Here is a 24,776-nt window from a genome sequence, read left to right as displayed (position 1 = left end):
GGGATAGCTACTGCAGACTCCAAAGAAAAATTCAAACACAGCTGCCTCATAATTCAGTCTGGATTGGCTTTTTTGTGCAAGTGAATATTTCAAGTAAGGGGAAACAAATAGTAAGTGATGCTGGGCGCTCCTATTTTAAACTTCTACTACAGCAGAATATCAATTATTAAGAGTAAGTTAATACCACACCCAATTCTTGTAGCAATTCCAAAGCAACTTTCAGTTGTACCTTGAGGCAAGAAGTTGAACACTTTTTAAAAGAAGTCTCTTTGATCATATGTTTATTAGATCAAAGCAGTTGTACTGTGTGCTATAGCTAGAAATTACAGAAACTAATGAATATTTTGACATAATGTTGGCATAATGAACCAATAAAGATATATTTCTTGAAATGACTTCCTAAAAGAAAGATGATACAGTTTGTGACAGAACATTTTAAAAACATACTGTGGTACTAAAATATCACACACAAAAAATTATCAACCTGTGGGCAAACTCAGCCTGGGCTATTACAACTCAATAATTACTGACAGTATACTGCCAGAGAAGACTGACATGATCAATTTTGGAAAAGAACTGCTTAAGCCAAGAAAGTCAGACTGCCTCTTAATATGAAACAAATATATCACAAGCCATCTTTTTTGTATTCCAGGAACAACAATAAAATATAGAAGAGAGGTCATAAGTGATATCTTGGTAATGGGAAATAAATGTATACTGATGACTCCCATGGAATCAAGTAAGAGTGTGATTGAATGAAATTTTGATTTTAGTAAACCTTAAAACCTTGCAAATATAAGGCTAAACAATTGTAAACATCAAGCCCAGGGTTACGTTATTTGGGTTACATTATTTTCTATGCACAGTGAGAGATCAACGCTTTCTCCAATGATCACTTCATGTCATTGAGTCCCAGTATGTTGAGATTAAGAATTGGCCCACAGATTAACAAATCTTGCATATCACCAAACTCATCCATTTAGGAATGTAACAGCATTAAATCTTCACTGACAGTACAAATGATTTATATACATTATCAACATTGTAAGCCAACCTTAATTTCCAATTTAGAATCTTTTTTTAAAAAAAAATTGCTAATAATTATTTTCTTTCAAACAGTGGAATTTATTCACAGCTCGGAGATGTCAGGTTGCCGTTCACCCGTACACCTTCCATCTTCAGGTTGCTTGGACTTGTACTACGTAGAAGAGAAGGAAATGATTGGATATTAACACCTGACTTTCTCTGTGATCTTATTGTAAGCAATCAGTTCAGGATTGACATTAAAATCCAACGCTCGCTGTGAACATTATATGGTAACATTTCCTAATTCCCCCCCCCCTCACCCTTCTTACAATAGCTGGCTTTTGGAAGAAAAGGATAAGGGGGAGACATGATCATTGTCTTCCAGTACTTGAGGGGCTGTGACAGAGAAGAGGGGATTGATTTATTCTCCAAAACATCAGAGGGCGGGACAGAAAGTAATGGGTGGAAGCTGGTTAATGAGGGATCCAACCAAGAAGTAAGGAGAAATATTTTGACACACAAACTATTAATCAATGGAGCAGTGGATGCTTCATCAATGGAGGTTTTTGGAAATAGACTAGACAACCATTTGACTGGGATGGCATAAGGTCTCCTGCCTTGAGCAGGGCATTAGACCAGAAGGCCTCTCAGGTCCCTTCCGGCTCTATGATTCTATGTTCTACAGTATGTTCTATGTTCAGATAGTATTTGGAAAGCAATGGAAAAAATTACAAACTTTGAAGGATACCTTTTAAAGTCTCCTTTTCAAGAACACAGCAAGCATTAACAGAAGAATCCACTGAAGTCTAGAAAACAGGCTTTTCTTGGACAAAACAAGAATACTCTGATAATTTTAGAGACCTGGTGAAAGTTGCCTCAGAGATGCATCTGAAATCCTCTGATATTCCACCAAGAATAGGAAGTAAGAGGCTCTGTTGGTTACTCTGATAATTTCCTCAAGGTAGTTGAACAAATGTCAGAGTAAATCTCTTGGGTTTGGCGCTAATCAGCAGTTTCAATGGCTTCTTTTCTTGAAAGAGCTACATTATTGTAAAAAGCCTGAATGAACTCAAATTATATGTGCCTAATTAGGTGACTGATTTATTTAAGGTTTAGTTCTACCTCTTAGGGAAAGGGGTGATTAAAAAGAGAGATTTGTTCATCCTCTTCTTGCAGCTACAGATAATCCTCAATTTACAACAGTTTGTTTAGTGACCATTCAAAGTTACATCACTGTAAAAGTGACTTATGACCGTTTTTCACACTTATGACCATTGCAGCATCCTCAGGGTCACATGATCAAAATTCAGAGACTTGGCACCTGACTCATATTTATCATGGTTGCAGTGTCCCTGGTTCATCTGATCATCTTTTGTGATCTTCTGACAAGCAAAGTCAATGGGGAAACCAGATTCACTTAACGACCAGGTTACTAGCTTAGCAGCTGCAATGATTTTCTTAAGAACTGTGGCAGGAGAGGTCATAAAATGGGTCAAAACTCATTTTACAAATGTCTTGCTTAACAAGAGAAATCTTGGTTTCAGTTGTCGTCATATGTCGAGGATTACCTGTAATACGGTTTTGATATGACTTAAAATGTTGTTCCAGAGCTGTGATGCATCATATTAATTTATTTATTCAAGTATATATAGTTGAGCATCTCATGAAACTAGTGACTCTAGGCATTATATAACAAAATGGAAAAAAAAGTTCACAAGAAAAAACAATTATCATTAAAAACATTAAAACTATAAAACACAGCTACAAAGAAACAACGGCTGAAGGGATTTTAATAATAACAGAGCCACTAGTTTGCCTGATTTATGGCATCCCCAGGCTAGATGTACAATCAGGTCTTAAAGGATCTTCAAAAACTAAGAGTGATGGTGCCAGCTTAACCTCGGGGAGAAGGATATTCCACAATGCAGGCATGGCAGCCGAGAAAGACCCCCTGCCAAATGTAGCTCCCTATATAACTCAACCCACAGCATGCCCTCTCCACTGGGTTAGGAGACAGGAAGATGTAAGTAATTAATATATACAGTTAAGTAATTTATTTCCTCTAATTAATTATCAGGACTCTTACTTGGAATGCAGCATCTGGAGAAAGGAGCAGTAATATTTATTTCCCCAGCACAGCCAGAACAGAAGTGTTTCCCCAATGCCAAGTTAGATGACCTTTCTAAAGATATTTATTACTGCAACACCAATGGAAGCTATGTATAAAACAGCATTTGCAAAATGCAAATTTAGAAATAGGAACAAAGATGTGCTTTGGTTCACATCTCTGAGGGTTACATCAGAAAATGTGAATCTAGTCAGAGAAGGGGATAGGATATTGCAGGCTACATATCACATGAAAACCTATTATTTGGCTCTGTGACAAGGCTGTCCTTGGCAAGCTCAAAAATAATCTCAGGTTCTGGATTCTAGATGAACAATCCTATATATTCAAGGCAACATTTCCACCTCAGCTTGGTCTAAAATTGTCTGTAAGATTGACAAGGGAGATCTGAGAAATAGCATTTGCCTTCCAGTTTCCTACTGGGACTAATTTATTCCCTGTATTATACAATGGAAATAATTCAAAGTTTCAAGCTAGCATACATTTTCATTAAATTTGATGCAATTTATTTTTGAATTCGCCCTTGAGGAATCAAAATGCAATGCCGATGCGCTCAAATTTTGTCTCTGGAGAACTAGCATAAAAATATTTTTTGTAGTTAATGTTCAGTGTGTATGTTTTTTAACAAATCAATATGCTGATAGATAGATTAGGTGTCAAGGTGTCCTGAATCATCTTTGATTAAGTTAGTATGATGGCATTAAATAAACAGTCCAACTGTGCCAATCAATCAGCTCATAGTGCTTGTTAAAGTAGTATATCATGGATATAATAATTGCAACAATCTACTGGGGGTGCTTTAACGTGATAATGCAGTCATCATTTGTGAAAACAAAGAACTGAAGCATAGTCTTTTCAAATGTAATGTGACACTCTGTAGCCAAAAACATCCAGCATTTTGATCAGATGACATGGACTAAAAAGCCTATTTTGTAGTAAAAACCCCTGCAATACATTGCTAGCTAATAGAAAATAAAGTAATTAAACAAAAACAAAATATTCAAAGTCGGGGATTACAGGTAAATCCTCGACTTACTTACAATGATTTATTTAGTGACCATTCAAAGTTACAACGGCCCTGAAAAAAGCGACTTATGACCGTTTTTCGCACTTATAACTGTGGCAGCATCCCCATGGTTACGCGATCAAAATTCAGATGCTTGGCAACTGACACATGATGTTATGACAGTTGCAGTGTCCTGGGATCGATCGTGTGATCTCTTTCTGTGAACTTCTGACAAGCAAAGTAAATGGGGAATGCTGATTCACTTAACAACCATGTTACTAACTTTGATTCACTGTGGCAAGAAAGGTCATAAAAGGGGGCAAAATTTCATTTAACAACTGTCTTGCTTAGCCACAGAAGTTTTGGGCACAATTGTAGTCGTAAGGCAAAGACCACCTGTATTATAGGGTAGATTTTGAAAGATCTAATTTTTATCATTTTAAGTAGATGCAATACTGCAGGCCAACATGAAATGTGCAGGTTGCTTACAAATCTAAGTTTGAATGCCTAAAATTTGAACAGAAGCACTGACACTTACTTTTGTTTTGAAGAGCTGGTTGATTTTCTTCTTTTTTAGAGTTTTCTTTTCTGTTTCCAAGATGGCTGGACTGCTTGTCTGATTGATTCTCTGTGACACATTTGTTCCTTCCAGTGTTGGACAGCATATGGATAGAGTTAAAGCTTTAAAACAGTGCAGTATACATAGTCACAATAAAGTTGCAAAACAATCCATATCAGTAAATTGCAAAAACAACCCTGAATATTTACATTCAGAAAGACATAGTAGTTTGATGTGGCTGGATCTTGGTAATCACAATTAACACTTCAAAAGTAAAACATATTAGATAGATAGATGGATAGATAGACAGACAGATAAATAGAGATAGAGATAAAGATAGATCAGCAGTCTCTCTCTCTCTCTCTCTCTCTCTCTCTCTCTCTCTCTCTCTCTCTCTCTCTCTCTCTCTCTCTCTCTCTCTCTCTCTCTCTCTCTCAGTGTGTGTATGTGTGTTGCAAGTAAGGCTAAAGATTAACTTTTCACAGAAATGGTTATTTCTCACTCTATGTAAATATTCACATGATAGAATATCCTTCAAAGATATCCCTCACAGAAGACTGAGACATTAAGAGAGATGTTCTCCTATTTTAGCATTGTCCCTGACATATTTAAGTAGTGACAAAAATAATATATTTCATATATAAAGTTAGAGCCATTCTGTGAGAAATTATAACGTACATTTTATCGTTCTGCTCCCCCGCTCCTTGAGCATTAGGAAGTGGGCTTCCATTTCCACTGATGCAGCCATCATCATTCCTATCTTTTTATGGAATGTAAAATAAGACTGCTGTGTTTTCATTTCTGCACCAGCATGGAGAAACAGTTCTTCCTTCTGGCCTTGAAGAAAACCGTGTTTCAATTACGCTTCTTTGAGGCTACATGCTGGTATAGGAACTATTTTCCATAGCTGTGGTGGAGCAGTGGTTATAATGCAGTTTTGCAGGCTAATTCTGCTGGTTGCTCACTGCCAGCCATTCGCCAGTTCGATTCTCACTGGCGCAAGGTTGACTCAGCCTTCCATCCTTCTGAGGTTGGTAAAATGAGGACCCAGATTGTTGGGGGAAATATGCTGACTCTGTAAACACTGTGTAAAGCACTGTGAAGTGGTATCTAAGTCTAAGTGCTATTGCTAAGTGCTATTTCAAACACACATTCAAAAATCAAGATAGCTAATCAGTCACTATTTTATGGAAGTATTTATTCCAAAAGTCATCCAGAGTCATCCAGAGTTTGGAAACCAGAAAAGAATTAGACTTTCTCCCTGTCTATCAGACCATGTTCACAAATTCAGCAAGATGAACCATTTATTTGAGACATGAATGATGAAATTTTAGGAGGGAATTGCTGGGATCACTCATACAAATAATAAAAACAATAGCTGAATGTGATGTACAAGTATCTAGATAAATTTTGACATTTATCAGTTATGACAAATATACAATGCCTACTTTTCTGTTTTTATCAACACTATATTAAATAGTTGCCTTTACCACAAGCACATTACATTTTATTTCTCTCTGTTTTAAATGTCTATGTTATGGAACAAAATACTTGTATGAATAAAGTGACATATCTTTTATATATTCTTCCGAAGTGTTAACATGAATTTATGTACATGAGACAAAAAGAACATTCTCCAAGATACATGCTGATGTTCTCCCCCGTCCCCCCCAAAAAAACGTATACCCAAGGACAAAAAGGATTTTAAAATATTTAAATACTAGGCAATATAGATTTTGCCTACATGAAAATATATGGTCTAGATTCAAAAGATGCTGCAACTGCTTATGTATTATTTAATTTCTGGCAAAATTATATAACATAACAGCATTATTTTTAAATGAGTGGGGGTGGATTTTATCTTTTTTTAAAAAAAAATAATGATAGTGTAAAACTGCAGAGGTTTCACTTTCTTAATTAACTTACCTGGTATGGTTGGCATAGAACGGCTGGCAAAACTCATTTGCTTGAGAAGAACAGATGTTTTCTGAGGTACATCCAGATGTTCAGAAAGGTTGGTATCACTCATAAATTCATATTTTCTTGACAGCTGCACAGTCATAACAGCAACAAAAAGTCAAAGTATAAAACTCAAGAAAGTAAATTGATTTTAATGGGTTACATTTTAATATATAAGATAAAATAGTTACAATCTGATTATCCCGCCATAATATATTTTTCCAATTGTATGAAAGGACTGTTCCTGAATTGGAGGTTGTCAAAAAGAAACTGTTCCTGTATTTGTTATTTGTTATGGATTGCCCTACATATGTTTAGTCAGACAGGTAACTAGGTTTATGTTTTTCAAAAATAGTACAGATTCTAAAATGAAATATATTATTCATTCTATACAGGTAATCCCTGAATTACGAGCAATTTTTGTTAGTTTTTAATATGTGGAAACTATAAATGAGAAATAAGAATATTATATTGTTCTCCTCCTCTTTCTCCTCCTTGCAATTGGTATCCTAATGACTACCATTCTAATATTGTACTACTAACATTGATATGGAAATGAGATAAATAAGAAGTGTATTTACATTACTAGGTATCAGAGAAAATTGTGTAAAGGGAAAGGATGTTATTTAGCAATATGAAAATGAGAAACTTTAAATGTTTAATTTTAATATCAATGTAAAATTAAAGCTGGAAAAATATATAAGGTGTTTGATGTTTTAAAGATGGAATGTTAAAATATAAAATATACCAAAGTATTGACAAATATAAGGAAACTATTAAATGACTGATGGACAGCAATGAGAAGTATGTTAATTTAGATAAGAGATAATATGTATTAAAGGAAACAAGAGAGAAGAAGTATTGGTTACAACAATTTGGAGATTTGTAATAATATGTATTTGTCTGAAATGGAACTATTGTAACCCAGACACCACATTGCTTTTTAAAGATACTATTGTAATATTGGAAAACTAATAAAAAAACGAAAAACAAAACCCACAAAGTGCTCAGATGATAAATGGCATAAAAAGATGCCAGTGAGTTATCTTCAGCTCTTTGCTCTGTTTATGGCATAGGTTGCAAAGTTGTGGTATCGTAGCAAGAGATTTTGTTTCTTTAACAAGGTTCAAAGTGAGCATTTATTTAACTTGAAGTCACCTCAGTTGGAACTGGAGGCCATAGATGTGCAGGCAGCTGCTCCCCTCCCAAATTGCTTAAGCAATCTCCCAACCAACATCTGCCCTTGTATCAGGCAGCAGATTAACCCAGAAACGTCAGCTGCAGGGCAGATTCCCAGTCTCTGACTTTCTTAAACAGAGTGATGCAGCTTCACAATATGTTAGAGTGTCACCTGACCAAATTGGCTGTTGCATCTTGAAAGAATGCAAGATTTTTTTAAAAGGCCACAGATGGGTTAAAAAGATATTTCCTATTAAATTCCTGTTAAAAATAACATACACATTTCATATCAGGAAGGTCAGAAGATTTTTTGTCTGGAAGTAGTACGCTGCTTCTCTTTTCTCTCCTCCGGCTTCTCCGCATTTTCACTTCAGGTTGGCTGCTTATCAGACGGCCATTTTCTTCTGACACAGATTCGGTTGCCTTGGGTGACATGACTTCGAGTTCAAAACTGCCGGTGTAAATGGAAACAAATTAATTAACTTAATTAATCTCCCCTCAGCACTGCTGTTCCCTTGCAGAGGGAATCCAATGGCATGAGGCAGTTCCGGAGGGAAAGCAGGAATTGGAAGTCCTAGCAGTTGAAAACTAGTTAGGGAAAACATTACAGCTAACCAGTCATTTCTTTTTAGTACTGGCATTCGTTCCTTCGTCAGGAAAGAGATGAAAACTGGAACTGACAACCAATAGGAGGTAAATGACCTAAGAGAATCCTAGCCATTTGCTGAGAGTACTGGAGAACTTTCAAAGAGTTCATCTGAAGACAGGATTATAATAGGCTTGGAATGGAATAAATAAGAAAACAAAGGAAAAACTAATATTTATTTATTTAATCAAAGTTGAATGCCACCCATCTCTCCAAAGAGATGCTAGATAGCTTACAGACATCGACTACAATGTAATATAAACAGAGGTCCCAGGGCCTCAGACTGGCACCAGGCCGCAGCCATTCAGGATCTGAGCCATGCAAGCAAGCAAAGACCCATCCACGCATGTGTAGGATCCAGACAGGATATAAAACCGTGTCCCTCCCCATCCATTAAAAAAAATCACCCTCCATGGAACCACTCCCTGGTGCCCAAAATGTTGGGGGCCACTGCTGTAAAACATTAAAACAAATACATAAGGATTTAAAGTTTAAAAATCAAGTAAAATAAACAGGATGGAAAAAGAGGGAACAAAGTTCACACAGGGTGGGGTGTTATCTACTCCATCAGCTATCTTCAAAGTGTCACAGGACCCCAGGCTACCTGGCATAGTCATGTCTTCAAGGCTTTTCAGAAGACCAAAAAGGAAGCCCGAGAGAGAGAGAGAGAGAGAGAGAGAGAGAGAGAGAGAGAGAGAGAGAGAGAGAGAGAGAGAGAGAGAGAGAAGAAGAAGAAGAAGAAGAAGAAGAAGAAGAAGAAGAAGAAGAAGAAGAAGAAGAAGAAGAAGAAGAAGAAGAAGAAGAAGAAGAAGAAGAAGAAGAAGAAGAAGAAGAAGACAGAAAGCATTTTTAAAAATCTAGACATTCTACATTTTATTTATTCAGTGATTATTGGTTAGGAAGTAGCTCCAAAACTATTCATACAGAGGGATTTTCCTGGATGATGTTATAAAACGTAGTGAACAACTAGAACAACATATCAGGTTAAACTACGTAGAAAGATAGTTCAAGAAGGTGACCTCAATATTTGGGAAGTCCTCCAGAATCATCAAAATATTATATATGTAGAATTTTATATTTATATAATATAGAGTTTCAATGAACATGCATATGAGTGCTAGAGTGATGGTGAATAAATCTTCAATACAGTTTCAATCTTCAGTGCTATCAGCCTGCCACTGCTAATTTTAAAAGCAGCATTCGCTTTTGTAGTAGTTTTTATTATAGATCAAATAAGATTAGATGCTTACTATCTCTGTTCAGTCACGATGTGTTTTCTTAATGTAATATGTTCTGTTCTACAGTCAGTTCTCTCCTGGTCTGTATTTTGCAGAAAACTCATATTGGGAAGCTGGCCCATAACTAACCTTTCTACAGCAATTTTGCTTGGTGTACTGCAGTCAGAATTCATGGAGGACATTGAAATAATGGACATCTGACGATACGATCTCAGCATAGATGTTGGTCGGCCAAACCGCCTGTCATCAAAATCCGGCTTCGAGAAAACACAACATAAAAAAGTTTGAGTACAGATTCAGTCACAGTTTTGTTCCATACAGTATTAACCTTGTGGACTTTAAAGCTTCCCCCTTCCATTATGTATTCAAGATGGACAGTGATTAATATTTATATGTTACTTATATGTAAGGGTGTAGGTCTATACATATGTTGTATATCAGAGGTCCCCAACCTTTTGGGCACCAGGGACCAGTTCTGTGGAGAGAGGTTTTTCCATGGACTGGAGAGTGCGTGGTTTTGTGTGCTGCCTGCATCTAGCAAATGGGGCTTTCGCTTGTTTGTGCGACCCAGTTGCTGGCATGCCGCGGCCTGGTACTGGTCCATGGACCAGGGGTTAGGGACACCTGTTGTATATAGTATGCTTAAATGTGTGTTATATATGTGTACACTTTGAGGGCAAGCAACAAAATTTCATTTTTAATGTGTGCCATTGTTCTCACAGTAAAAAATGACAATAAAGGTTATCTATCTATCCTTTCACTGGCTGAATTGGTGGGTAAGAAATGCAATAGCATCGAGCTATTCTCTACAGCTTTCTTTGCAGGGATAAATACATTGAAATTTATTTTGATTTTATTTGCCCTTAGTTTTGACATCTATAACATGTAGCCTAAACCTGCCATCCAATTTCCTGAAAGTTTTTTTTTCTCCTATAAAAACCAAAATAAAATAAAACCTTTTTTGTTTCATTCCACTATGCTTTAAAATTTCTTCTTCTGTTTCCATTTTTCTCTATTATTGTCAGATTGTCTGTCATTTGTCTCAAATTGAAAGAGAGTCCTCTCCAAGTATTATTCTCAGTTTCTTTAGATTTTTTTGAGACGAAAGGAATGGTGTTAGCAACTGAACTATGTCCTATCTACAACCAATATATTTTATTTAGTTAGTTGTTAAATTTCTATGCCACCCATCTTGCCAAAACAACTCCAGATGGCTTACACTCATTCAATAAAAATACCATATAAAACATTGAAAGAATAAATAAAGACCATAAATTTAAAATTCAGTTAAAATTGACCAAGATGGAGAGGAAAGGAGTAAATATGTGCACAGGAAACAGGTGAGACCTGTCTAATCTATTAACCAGTATGCCATTTACTCATTGGGGCTCCAGGCTAGTTAGAAAACCAAATGGGTGAGTACGGATCTCACCTCATGGGTCTTGATGTTCAAACACAAGGCCCAGGGGCCAGATCTGGCCCGCGAAGCCATCCTGGAAACAGTGAAGGAACAGCCCCCACTGCCTTGGCCCTGGCCCAGAGACCCTCCTTCTACCAGAGACCCTGAGATCTGTCCCACTCCTGCCCAGGCCCCCATAGGCACCCTTGATGTGAATGTAGAGCTGGCCATGCTCACCCAGTAGGCCATATGCACTCTAGCCACGCCCACCCAGTAGGCCATGCCCACCCTGGCCATACCCACCTGGCCCCCTGAGGGCAACCACAATGCTGATGTGGCCCTCAATGAAATTGAGTTTGACACCCCTGTTCTAGAGGGCAGGTGCCATGGCAGAAAAGGCTCTTCTCCTGCCAAAATTCCTTGACCAATAGGGTCCACAGCATGCCTGTTTTGCTGGTGTAGGGGGTGGGTTAATCCAACTGGGGTGAGACTGTTTCTGATAACATGCCATGAAGGGCTTTAAAGATGATAACCTTTAAATTGGACCCAGAAGGAAACTGGCAATCAGTGCAGCAGAACAACAAAGGAACAACAAAGGCCACTCTAAGGGCCTCAAGAGCCACCCACATGGCTGCATTCTGTACCAGCTAAAGTTTCCACTTACTCTTCAAGGGTGTCCCCATGTAGAGCACATGTAATAGTTGTAATAGTCCAACCGTGAGGTGACTAGGGCTTGAGTAAAAGAGTGCAAGGACTTCTGAGCTAGGAGGGTGCAACTGGTGCATAGCACAAAGTTCCCGAAAGGCTCTTCTAGCCACAACTGCCTAAGTGTTCCAAAGTACTTTATTGTGTACACTTCTTTATTTACTTATTATTTTCCTATTTTTATTGCCCAATCAGCCAAATGTTTAGACTGGATTTGACAATTTTTGTCCACCTATCCAGTCCTTTCCAAAGACCTAGGATAAGCAGTTGTTGCTGTTTGATGGTGTTAAAGGTATGGTTAATGTAAGCTGTTTTTTTCTTTGTTTTGGAAAATGAAAGGAGTGTGTGTGTGTGTGTGTATGTGTGTGTGTTTGTGTGTGAGTATGTATGCAGGCATGCACACACATACATATGTACATGTGTACGTTTATGTGTGATAATAGTTTAAAAAAGAAATCTGAGACACAGCAGTATAAATTAAGTATGCGTGTATTCACAGAACAAAACAGAAATCATTTGTTAAACAACAAGGGACCCAAGGTGATTCTGTGATATTAAAGTAACCTAAGATATCCCTAAACTGTTGTTTCATAATTAGAAACTCTAAATTAATCCTGTTATTTCTGAATAGTGAATTAGATAGCAAATACAAGTTTGTTTTGTTACATGTAAGTAAATTAATATTGGCTAAGATATTTTCTCATCATTCTAATCATTAGGTTGAAAAAAAAATGTAGCTACTGTAAATTGTTCCAGATGTTGATATAAAAAGAGGTTTCCAGCATTATTCAGTATTTTTCTTTTTTGACATGCTATATATATAATAAATATAATATAATATAATATAATATAATATAATATAATATAATATAATATAATATAATATAATATAATATAATATAATATAATATAATATAATATAATATAATATAATATAATATAATATAATATAATATTATAATATAATATAATATAATATAATATAATATAATATAATATAATATAATATAATATAATATAATATAATATAATATAATATAATATAATATAATATAATATAATATAATATAATATAATATAATATAATAATATAATATAATATTATAATATAATATAATATAATATAATATAATATAATATAATATAATATAATGGTTCTCATTTTTTTAAAAAAAGATGGAAGCCATCACTGTAAAACAGTTTGAGCATAGATCAACCACTTTCTTTCCAGACGTTCTGCTTTCTTACGTGTTATTACTTGAAGTTTCCCCTCCCCTTCCCCATGTGTCTCTTTGTGTGTGTGCGCGTGCTAGAAAACCTGCCACTTCCTTATCTTAAAACCTGAAAATTTAGACTTAAAATATTGCAGAGTTATTACAATGTTTATATGAAAACTGCCATATAATCTCATACTTCAGACTCCATTCTCACCTCGACTCATTGCACTCAGAGAGTTAGTCCTGGCAAGAAATGCAGGAAAGCCATTTAGAGTTTTCAACATTATTTTCAAATACATTTTAGATTTTATTTGCAGTGGGAATTGCTTCTGATCCTTTGAATCCCAAATGCAGGAGGAAGACACAATCAACACAGCTGCCTTCCACAGAGGGCATACACCAGAGAGCCCAAGAAAAATGATAAAACCAGAGGAATTTGATTGGTCATATTAAGTGGTTTTCATATGCATCGGCTGATACATTAAATACTGTCATCCCCTGAGCTTATTAATTTATGAGAAACTTCTTCCAGAGTGAAGTAATTTATTTTTTCCTGTCTGTCTAATAGTAATGATTTTTCATTCATGTACTATGATAACAGATGGAGAATTTCCATCCAAGATGGAATCTAAGAAATACCGGTACTTAAATTGAAATCACTTCTATATATTTAAAAAGACACAGAAGTCATAGACTTTGCATGTTACAATAGTGAAATTCATCTGCTGGTCCCTATCTGCTTGGCCTTTAATGAAACTGTAGCATACTATCAGACTCTGGATATTTTCCCGTGGTTTATGGCTGACCAGATTAAATTAATTTCCTAATATGATATAATCATTCCCTTATGATTCATTTATATCAAGCTTTAGGTGGCAACTCACGGGTGCTAGAGCATCTTATGCTATCAAAAACAGCATTGATAATGTGACTCATCATATTCACATTAAAATCATATAGAAGGGCTGAAATAAATCTAAACTGTCAACAGTCATGAAATTTTGCAAAAGAATTCAAAATTCTTGAAGAGCTCTATTTCTGAATTTGAAAATTTTTATGTAATTTGAGATGAGATTGGAAGCATCTGAGAAGATTTAGCAACCTGGCAAGATTTTAGGTGGATGAGGAGGTATTTGACCACTCCATGGTGCCTTGGATCTAACATAATTGCCAACCTCTAATCTAAGACATCTTTATTCCGGTTCTTCAGCAAGGACAACCCAGTTCCATGCTTAGCAAATTGTTTTTCACAACAAATAAGGATGTAAGCTACAAAACTGAGAGAAAGCAAATTCAAAGTGGTCAACTGTCTATAATTTGCATTTGTTAGAAATTAAGTCTATGTCTTCACCCACAAATGAGCTTTAAGGTTCACTAACTAGGAACATTTCTTCAGTCTTTATATGCTGAAGCCTGCAAGCCTTCATATACAACTTTCCTTCCTCTTCTTGGTGATGTCAAACTCTCCACCTGATTATTTAGTGATTTACCTGGATGTGCTCCAAGAATTGTGAGAATCACAAGGTTGTTAATTTTACTCTGCAGATTTTACATACTGCTATTTTAACGTCAACTCATATTTATATTTTATTATGCTAAACTATATGTTGTTTCCAAACAGTTGAAATTCTTCAGGGAAAAAAGAGTAGAGTATTCCTGGTTATTCATTCTTACTCAAAATGCTTAGCCACTAAAATAAGGCCAATGGTTTAAGACAATAAGAAGTTCTAAGCTCTGGATGATATGAGTTCATAAGGTTTGTTTCTACTCTCCTAATGAAATGGGGAATGTAATTATATTTCAACAGTTATAGATGTTTCTTAGTAATATATAAGACAAAGTCTATTGTTGGAAAGAGGAAATAAAGTGATATTTAAATCACAATTTAAATCACAATAGACAGTTGTGATGTTACTACATCACAGGCCAAATTTCATGTTTTTCTTGTTAAGATAAAATATAATAAAAAAAATCTTATAAAATTAAAAAAAAAACAAATCTTACCAATTCTCTGATTCCATATTGTTTCTCTACTTTAACTTTTAAGTGCCTGAAGCATTCTTCCATACGTTCATGGAAAGGACGAAGGCTGTCTGATACTCTTCTTTCATGAATCTTAATTCCAGCTCCAAGAAATGGAACCTAAAAAGCAACAAGAAAAAAATTTCAGTCATGCTATTTTATATTCCCCATGTCTCCAGAACATGTTGAACTGACTGCAGTTACAAAATGTGATTTGTAATATATTTGCCAGCTGACATTTTCTTCTTTCCTTTCAAACAGGTAGCAATACATCTTATTATACTGTATAATATAATAAATAATTACAGAAGAGAGAAGTACAACCTTCCTGAAAAATTATAATTAGAATTTTTTTGTTTCCTGTGCATAATAATATGCAATAAAGGTTTAAATAGGTGGATAATTTATGGTACTTCATATATTCTTAAGATGAAGAATGACAGAAAATACATCATATCTTCAGAATCTAGGCAAGGCCAGATTAATATGATTGGTGAAATGTACTATAAGCCAACAATTTACTCAACCATGGGTACATAGCGGACATTTTCACTGTGTTGCAAAGATTACATTGTAAGCATTTTCCTAAGTGATCAAAGCATTAGTAAGTTTAGAAGCAAAGCCAGTTCAACTGAAATTTCAAGCACAGTAGCATGGTTGTTTCTTCATTGTCATGTATGTGTCTATCTTCCTGGGAGGGATCAGCAAAGAACACCAGGAATGTATGCCAAGAGTACAGTATTTACTTCCAGAAAGATCATCCAAGGCCTGAAGGTCATCCCAGTTTTGCAAGCAAAACAAGCACACATCTATATTAAGTAGCAGCAGTATGGGATGATGCTGAAGATAGATGATCTCTTTAGTGACTATGGTGTGGGAGAAGCTTAATTGTACCTTTCCTGTGTTTTACCAAATCCCCACAAAAATAATAATAAATGATTGGTAATATAGTGCTAGATAAAGGGCTTCAGGTCAGGTACCACTCAGTCTGTCACAGATAAGGACTTGAGAATATTCCAGAATAATAATAATTTGTATGATAGCAATAGCAATAGCACTTAGACTTATATACCACTTCACAGTGCTTTACAGCCCTCTCTAAGTGGTTTACAGAGTCAGCCTATTGCTCTCAACAATCTGGGTCCTCATTTTACCGACCTCAGAAGGATGAAAGGCTGAGTCAATCTTTAGCCGGTGAGAATTAAACAGCTGAACTGCAGGGAAGCTGGCAGACAGCAGAAGTAGCCTGCAGTACTGCATTCTAACCACTGCACCATCATGGTTCACCATGATATGGCTAGATTAGAGCTGGACAGACTGACTTCAGGTTGAAGGATAAAACAAGACTGTATATTCTCCCCTTATTTATTCAATATCTTATATGTTGAATATATTTTGAGAGAGACTGGATGGGAAGAAGATGGGTAGGTTTTTAAAACTGGAGGACAAAACATTAATAACCTACACCATGCTAATGACACTACTCTGATAGTTGAAAATGCAAGTGATCTGCAAGCTCTTGTAATGAAAGTCAAGGAGCAATGTGAAGAAATGGGATTAAAATTAAATATAATTAAGACTAAATAATAGGTACTGCAAATAACTATTATTCAAGTGTTGGATAATTTCTGCCTTTTAGAATAAACTAACAATAATACATAAAGGACACATCAGTCAAGAAATATGCTGCATACTCTCAATTGATAGAGTAGCAGATTTGGAAAAAATACTCAATGCCATGATGTATCTATGCCTACAAATATTAGAACTGTGCATTCAATGATTTTCCCTGTGACACTCTAGGAAAGTAAAAATTGTACTTTGAAGACACAAGCTAGAAAGAGCATTAGCACTTTTGAACTCCAGTGTAGAGTTGACTTCCAAGAATATGATGGGTAGCTATGAAAACAAAGAAATTATACAATGAATCAATCCAGAGTTGTCATGTGAGGCACAAAACAACCAGGCTCAAATTATCACATTTTGTACACAGTATGTAATGACCTAGTTCTCTTGAGAAATCCATATGCTGGAAAAAGGAGTAAGGAAGTGAGAGGAAGGAGTAGATTACCAACAACTAGAATTTTGGATTAGATTAGATTAGATTTTTGATCAGAGTTTTGGAAGACCTGAAGGGTCAGATTGGAGACAGGTTTATCTGTGTTACTTCTAAGAGTCAACAATAACTTGATAGAACATATTAGTAATCATTCAATCAGTAATCAGGATAGATATGTCTTCTAAACTCATGGGTAATAGTCTATGGCCTCAGGCCTACAGTTAGTTCCCAAGAGCTTAGAGCTCTTGTCAGTTGTCAAAAATCAGAGATATGTATTTCTCATCATTTTGAGGCACACCATTTTGTGACATCCCGTCATACTAAAATTGTGAGGAGGTTACACATTACACAGATTTTATGAAAACCAGGGACTCTCCACCTGTGCTAATCCATCCCTTCCAATACTCATGAATTGCTTCATCTCCTGCTTTTCAAGGAAGTGGCACAGTGCAGATGTTTCCCCAGTATAGTACTTCACCTGTTCTGTCCAGAAAGATGGTGAGTCTGCATGTTCCTTATGTAATTCCTCTTTTGGTACATGAAAAATAGGACTACACTAATGGACAGATATATTTTCCTGTTTAAAAGTTGATTGTTTGCACTAGGTAACTTTCATTAATAATGATTCAGAGTTATCAGAACAATTTGAAGTTCTAAATTTCTAATATTTTAGATTGCACTGGACACCACCATTAAAAGCGCTGTCTTCCGAATGCAATCTAGACACATACTGTGGGTATGAAGATGTGACAGAAGCACATGGTGGTATTATGCACCCAAGATGTTTATGAAAACAACTATGGAGCTGATATAAAATATATGCAAACATGTAAATGAAGGACTTACTTCATAACACCAAGATTAAACATTTGTTTGCATATATTTTTAGTAGCTATTTCCACACCAAACAGTAGCTATTTCTACTGATTCAAATGTCAGTAGAAGAAGGAAGATACTGATAATGCTGGGTGACTTATCCATAAACAAACTAGAAGCAAAAAATAGATTAGTCTCTGGAAAAAAATAAAGCATTACCATTATGCTACATCCCTCATAAAGTTGCTACATTTGGTATTTTAGCAAGAACATAAAAATAGAAGTGATATTTTCAGATCAGAGTGTTAATAGGTTGTTTTTACCCAGGCCTGGTGAAACTGTTAATAGCAGAGAATTAAACATCATTTCAAACCTATGCAAAATCAGTGTTTTCACTTGTTTCCTGTTTATCTGACAGCAACAGAAATACTGTGATGTCAGGTTTTTCCCCCCATTCTTAACATTACATAAGCATTTCTAGGGGGTAGGTATTCAACTAAATCACCAAGGGATTCCTAATGCTTTTGTTCAGGAAGGGAGGCTCATTAAATGTGGATGGAAAACTTTTTGCAACATACTTTTTATGTGATATTTCCAGTCACACTTCAGACAAGCAGTCCTCTTCAAACAGACAAACAAAGGAAAACAGAAGGAAAATATGCATGCATTATATACGGGTGTGCTTCTCCTCTGGAAAGGAGATCAATCAACAAAAGAAAGGAGAGAAATTAATAATATTTATTTTTTAAAAAAATAAATCAGAGAATTGTGCCCAGCATTTCAATACCTGCCAAGCAATCAGGTCTTTGAGTCTGTTTAGTTTCTCCTGATCCTCTGGGTGATCCCTAGTGTAGTCATCTGTGAAGAAAGCCTGAAAGCAGAAATAGGTCACTCAGTTTTTCATCTGAACATGACATTCATGGGTTGTGCTGAAGATCTAATATACTGGAGGATTATTTCATTTTAAATACAGTAACTAAACTCCTTACCTTCTCGTACTTAGTAAACCCTCCCATGACTGCTGGATCAACAATTCCATTCAGAAGCATGGACAAAGGATTAATGGGAAGGTTCTCATCACTTTGGTACTGATTGATCATTGCCAGGATCTTCTCATTTGTCATGGACATCGTTTCAATGGCATTCTCCAAGGGGCTAATCGTAGTAGTCTATGGAGGAGGCAACAAGATTATCATCAATCCCACCTGCAATTTTGTGTCCCAGATTGCCTGCGTTGGAATCTGAGAGAATCTTTCAGGCATTATGAAATGTGTTAGCATTTCATTAAAATTCCCCTATCTCCAAAAAAAATAAAAAAAAAAAATAAAAATCAAATGCATATTGAAACATATTGCTTAGTAGGAGAATGGATTCCCTGGTAAAATAACACTTTGTGTTTTTTTCCCCTCATAAAATAGCATAGACTCTTTCTTTCTATTTCTGAAGGTTAAACTACATATAATACTCATCAGAATTCTAATACGCACCTGTGGCTTGGAGACAACCTCAAACCAACGCAAGATTCCAGGGAGTTTATAAGCTGTAGTAAAGGATGTTCTCTCAATCCACATAGACTGTTAAAAGATCCAGAGAAGAAATATTACAACAGTTAAATCATACTGTTAGAAAGTTAAGAGCTTACTGGAAATATAATTTAAACGACAGGAAAATCTTTTCCAGGCATCAATATTATTTAAGAGGGGGGGGAGGGAGGGAAGGAGAGAGAAAGATGATTTCACCATTTCCTTTACAAACCGGAATACTTTAATACAGTCTGCAACACTGTGTTCCACCAGCACCACCACCACCAAAAAACAAACAAAACAACCAACAGTGGGAGGGAAGGGACAAGACTGAAATACTGATGGAATGGTATGCCAAAGATCACTGATAACTTGATGATCTGAAACTTGGCTGATCTGAAATGTTTTAAAAAATGTTGTTCGATAACCAACCTATCATTTGTTATTCCATTGGACATAGTACGTAACTATACCCCAAATATATGTCATTCTTGAAATTCATGAGAGCCAGCCCTGACAGAAATGATTCTGTTGATACCGGATGAAACTCAGAGTATGGGGAAAGCCTGAGTAATTTTACACCCTGCCTGTCCAGCCCAATGATGCTTCTGTGGCATTTCGTACCTCTTCTGCCTTCTAATAAAGTATGCAGCATTTCCTTAGCAATGCCACATGTCACCTCTGAGTGACAGATAACATGGCAGTGTTCAAAACATGAAAAGATACTTACAGCAAATTCATTTTCAGGGTCAACTGATCCTTTTCTGGTTGGCCTTGAATAGTGGAATCTTTGCACATAGTTAGACTTATAAAAACTAAGAGAGAGAGAGAGAGAGAGAGAGAGAGAGAGAGAGAGAGAGAGAGAGAGAGAGAGAGAGAGAGAGAGAGAGAGAGAGAGAGAGAGAGAGAGAGAGAGAGAGAGAGAGATTACAAACCTTTTTACTCCCTAAACTTCCATATGAAAATTCAATTTAACTTTATTTATGTAATCTAAATATACCCTATCCACTTTTATCTCAAATGTCTACATTGTATTCAAAGCACTACACTGTACATTGTTAAGTATGTCTAAACCTGATTGGAAATGTGCCTTCTCAGGATGTCATTGGTATCTAGTAGTCTGAAAAAATTATCACAATGCAACCATGTATCAAAAACACATAGATATATGGAAGCGGGGCTAGTTTTGATCACACTCAGCACATTTCTACATTTCACAGATAAATAAGAAATGGGGAAAAATATCCACTCTATAAGTATCATCCTCCATATCCTTCAAGATATAATGAATCTTTGCCTTTCAGAGGTTGATTATGCTATGACTTAGCAATGGGCTTTGACTTGGTTGTGACTACAGATAGGTCCCGATTAATATTAGCTTGAATAGTGCAAACTATTGCAAATTATAAATTGATACCAGGTAGCATTTAAAATTCAGTTAACATGAGGGCTGTGCACATAAAGTTGCCTTTGGGGTTTTAGATCAGCATTGTGTGTACAAAATGGAGAAACGGAAGGTTCCACTTGAGGAAAACTCAAAAAAGAAGAGGTGCACTTTGAAAAATCACAAAGCAATACAGGCAATAGCTCTTTGAAAAGGTTTTCCTTTGTTTATTTATTTTAAATATTTATGAAATCTGTCTCTAACAACTTACGGCAGGCTATAATCCATTAGAAAGCAATAAAAAATACAGGTAAAAAGTATTGATCTTGCTACCATTCCCTGCGTACCTATAGCTTCTGAGCAATCTTCAAGGGCAAACCTGTGTAGGGCACACATTGTAGTAATTCAGAAAGTCAATCAACATTCATTAATCACCAGTTCATTAACAACCCTTTAGTTTCCTATTTTACAATGCTTAAATATTAAATATTCCATTCTCACTGCATCCAAACTTTTCTTGATATACGAGAGTCTCATTTTCATATAATAAAATGGGCAAAAGAATCCTTTTACACTCAGCCATTTTCACTTATTTTGACAACCATTCTTTTCTTGCAACAAACCTTTTAATCTTAAACAATCCTTACTCTCTTTGACTAAATGCTTTGCAACTATCTTTTCTGTTCAGTATGCATATTTTTCTGTCATCATTCTCTTCTTTTTTGTCATTTTTCTATTAAACATTCTTTTTCATACTTCCCGCTACTGTGGTACTTCTTTTCATTTTTTTAAATGTCATTTTAACATCATATAGAATTATGTTCACTTTATATTCATTTTTTAGGAAAATGTAAAACAAAGGATCATAAAACAAAAGATCACAAGCTGTCACAATTTCACTTATCATCCATCTTGCTTAAGGACCCAACTGTCAGTCTCAGTTATGGTCACTAAGTGAAGACTACTTCTATGTAAAAACTGCTTGTCGAGAAAATGGTAGTATAGTATAAAAGACAGATGAAGCTTCTCTGAAACTCCTTCCTTGCAGAGTGTGTGTCTTATATCGCTATTACATGGAGAACATGGAAAATTGCTTCCAGACCTACAGCGAACAGGAACAATGAGCACAGAGGTTCTGTTGTCTCAAATGCAAGACCAAGCTATTGTTTTTAAGGCGTCAACTTCCCTCCGTCCAGTGCGCTCCCACAGAGAGGGCCTCCTCAGGGTGCCTCCGATCAGAGAATGTCGATTGGTGGCCCCCAGGAGGAGGGCGTTCTCTGTGGGCACGCCAGACCTGTGGAACCGCTTGCCGGTTGAGCTCCGGACGGCCCCCGACCTTCGCTCCTTCCGGCGCGATCTCAAAACCTTCCTTTTTGAACAAGCTGGCCTGGCCTGATGGGATGGGGTTGGGTTTTAAAAATCGGTTTTAACTTTTTAATGTGTACTAATTTATTTACGGGCATTGCTGTTTAATTACTTTTTAATTTTTGTATCCTGTTTTTTATTATGTATTGCCCTGTTCACCACCCTGAGTCCTTCGGGAGAAGGGCGGTATACAAATTAAAATAATAATAATAATAATAATAATAATAATAATAATAATAATAATAATAATAATAATAATAATAATAATAATAATAATAATAATAATAATAATACATTTTAACAGTTTTAAATTGGGAAAAATAAAGGGTGACACTTATCCAGGTATTTAATGACAATCAATGGCAGCCACCATTGTTTCCAAAGGTCAAAAAACAAACAAACGTGCAACCCCCTCCAAGCATTCTAAATAACAGTCTGTAGAAGTCTAATTCTACAGATGCTGTGTCTTACTGTGGCTAATTTAACAACATTCACCCTTTTCACTTTATACAGGCTCACATAAAACACTTCATTTTACAGAAAGCTATAAATGGTCTGAAGCAGATGATATTTTCCCTGCTGATACATGTACTATTTCAACTACTTTGCAGACCTAATAAGATCGCCTGTTATTGTGACAACTCCATTTACTGCAATCTATAGATTCAAAAAAGCATGAAGCCATAAAATACTTGTAGTTTGTGAAGAATAAGAAAAAAAAATTCTTGGAAAAGAATCTGATGGAAAGAAATGTAAGGCTTTCTAATCTAGAAGCTCCCGTGCATGTCACACATCCCTCCAATTGTGGGGTATGTATAATACAGTGCAATAATGAAATCATGCAACAGGATTTTAAGAATAAAAGTTAAGGAATGAAAAGACTGCTTGGGTGTAACTGTGCACATGCTGACCTCTTCATACACAGAGACAAACACACTCATACAGCTACACATACGCACAAACATGCATAGTTGAAATAAGGAGATAGCTTTATTTATTTTTTCCTACTGGAGATTTTATATCTAATTTTGATGTTTTGATATGTATTCACTTTTGACCTTGCTCTTGAAGACATTGCCAAAGGGAATAGGCTTAATGTAGCAGAAGACAGAAATGAGCGGGTCAATGATTATTCAAGATAACATGGCAAGAAGAAAAGGGACAAGAACCCTAATGATATAGTGACAACAGTGTGTCAAAAAGAAAAAGAAAAGTTGGAACTACTCCAATGAAGGAAGAAATGATCCCTCAATCCTGCCAGCTTTATCGTTAAGGGCTTCTCCACAGTTAACATGGCTTGCCATCTTCCCGTTTTCACACAAATGACTGTGGAAACTTAAATTGAAAAGGTCTGATCAAACACATGACAGCTATTGTATTACATTTGAATTATCATTCTCTTCAATCAGCTACATTTGGCAACATTAGTTAGATTGGTGGTACACCAACAGTGTTTTCCTTAATGATGGGGGGAAATAAATAAATTTAAGTAGTGACAACATGACATATGGAAGGACAGTTACAAAGACATGAACAGTGTGTGCTTTCAAGGTGCCTTCTATTAGGCTGGTAATTTGTGCGTCTCATGGTAGAAGAGCTTTTTCATTAGCGTGCAGATGCAGGTGGAAAAATGCTTTATGCTGCCAATTTTAAAAGTTCCTTACAAAGGAAGAATATTAAAAAGAAAAGTTGGAAGAACTAAAGATGTCACTTATTGATTCTCCAGTATCTAAAAGTTCCAGTTGAAGTAAAATTTAGCCATTCTTCACAAGTTGATAAATCAGAGCTGACTGTAATCATGTTGCTGTTAAGAACAATGTTTTAAAACTGCAATTTCCTACAAATCACAACAGGTGACAGGATATATCAACCATGGCTGATCTTGAAAGAGCCAAGTAGGGGTTAGGCATGGTTACCATTTAAATGGGGGAACACCAGGAAAGCCAGCAAATCTGAGCTATTTTGGGAAATAAAATAAAATAAAACCCTAAAAAGATACAATAGCAAAACACATTTAGTTAGGAGCTGTGGTGGCACAGTGGTTAGAATGCAGTACTGCAGACTGATTCTGCCCATAGCTAGGAGTTCGATCCTGACTGGCTCAAGGTTGGCTCAGCTTTTCATCATTCTGAGGTTGGTAAAATGAGGACCCAGATGGTTGGGGGCAATATGCTGACACTGTAAGCTGCTCAGAGAGTGCTATAAAGCACTATGGAGGGGTATATAAATGTAAGTTCTATTGCTATTTGTCAAAGAAAAGTGCATGGACAAGGAATCAAGCTCATCTTGAGTAAATCTTTACCTTTTTAAAAAAAGTTTTTTTAAAAAAATCCCATCTTTATTATTTTTATTAATAACGCAAGGCAGCAAACTTACTTAGTACTCCTTTCTTCTTCCTTCTCCCCTGAAAAACAACCCTGTGAAGTGAGTTGGGCTGAGAGACAGTGAGTAGCCCAAAGTCATCCAACTGGCTTTCATGGCTAAGGCAAAACTAAAACTCACAGTCTCCTGGTTTCTAGCATGGTGCCTTCACCACTAGATCAAAATG

The 24,776-nt window shown here is 36.0% G+C and overlaps 1 protein-coding gene across 1 annotated transcript in view; it reads right to left on the bottom strand.

Annotated features, from left to right (window-relative positions):
* Positions 1-264: 264 nt before the first annotated feature.
* The window catches only part of DOCK2 (dedicator of cytokinesis 2), a 322,065-nt gene continuing 297,553 nt past the window's right edge, over positions 265-24,776 (bottom strand). Inside the window, exons 43-52 of the mRNA XM_081319663.1 lie at positions 20,210-20,294; positions 19,444-19,530; positions 18,946-19,122; positions 18,744-18,827; positions 15,064-15,201; positions 9,868-9,995; positions 8,134-8,305; positions 6,643-6,766; positions 4,696-4,838; positions 265-1,198 (exon numbers count right to left, since the gene is read on the bottom strand). Coding sequence (XP_081175789.1) covers positions 1,130-1,198; positions 4,696-4,838; positions 6,643-6,766; positions 8,134-8,305; positions 9,868-9,995; positions 15,064-15,201; positions 18,744-18,827; positions 18,946-19,122; positions 19,444-19,530; positions 20,210-20,294 — 1,207 coding nt within the window. The 3' untranslated portion in view covers positions 265-1,129. The remainder of the gene's footprint in view (positions 1,199-4,695; positions 4,839-6,642; positions 6,767-8,133; positions 8,306-9,867; positions 9,996-15,063; positions 15,202-18,743; positions 18,828-18,945; positions 19,123-19,443; positions 19,531-20,209; positions 20,295-24,776) is intronic.

Source organism: Vipera berus (genome assembly GCF_964194415.1).
Source record: "Vipera berus genome assembly, chromosome: 2".
Lineage (NCBI taxonomy): Eukaryota > Metazoa > Chordata > Lepidosauria > Squamata > Viperidae > Vipera > Vipera berus.
This window is presented reverse-complemented; position numbering and strand designations above follow the sequence as displayed.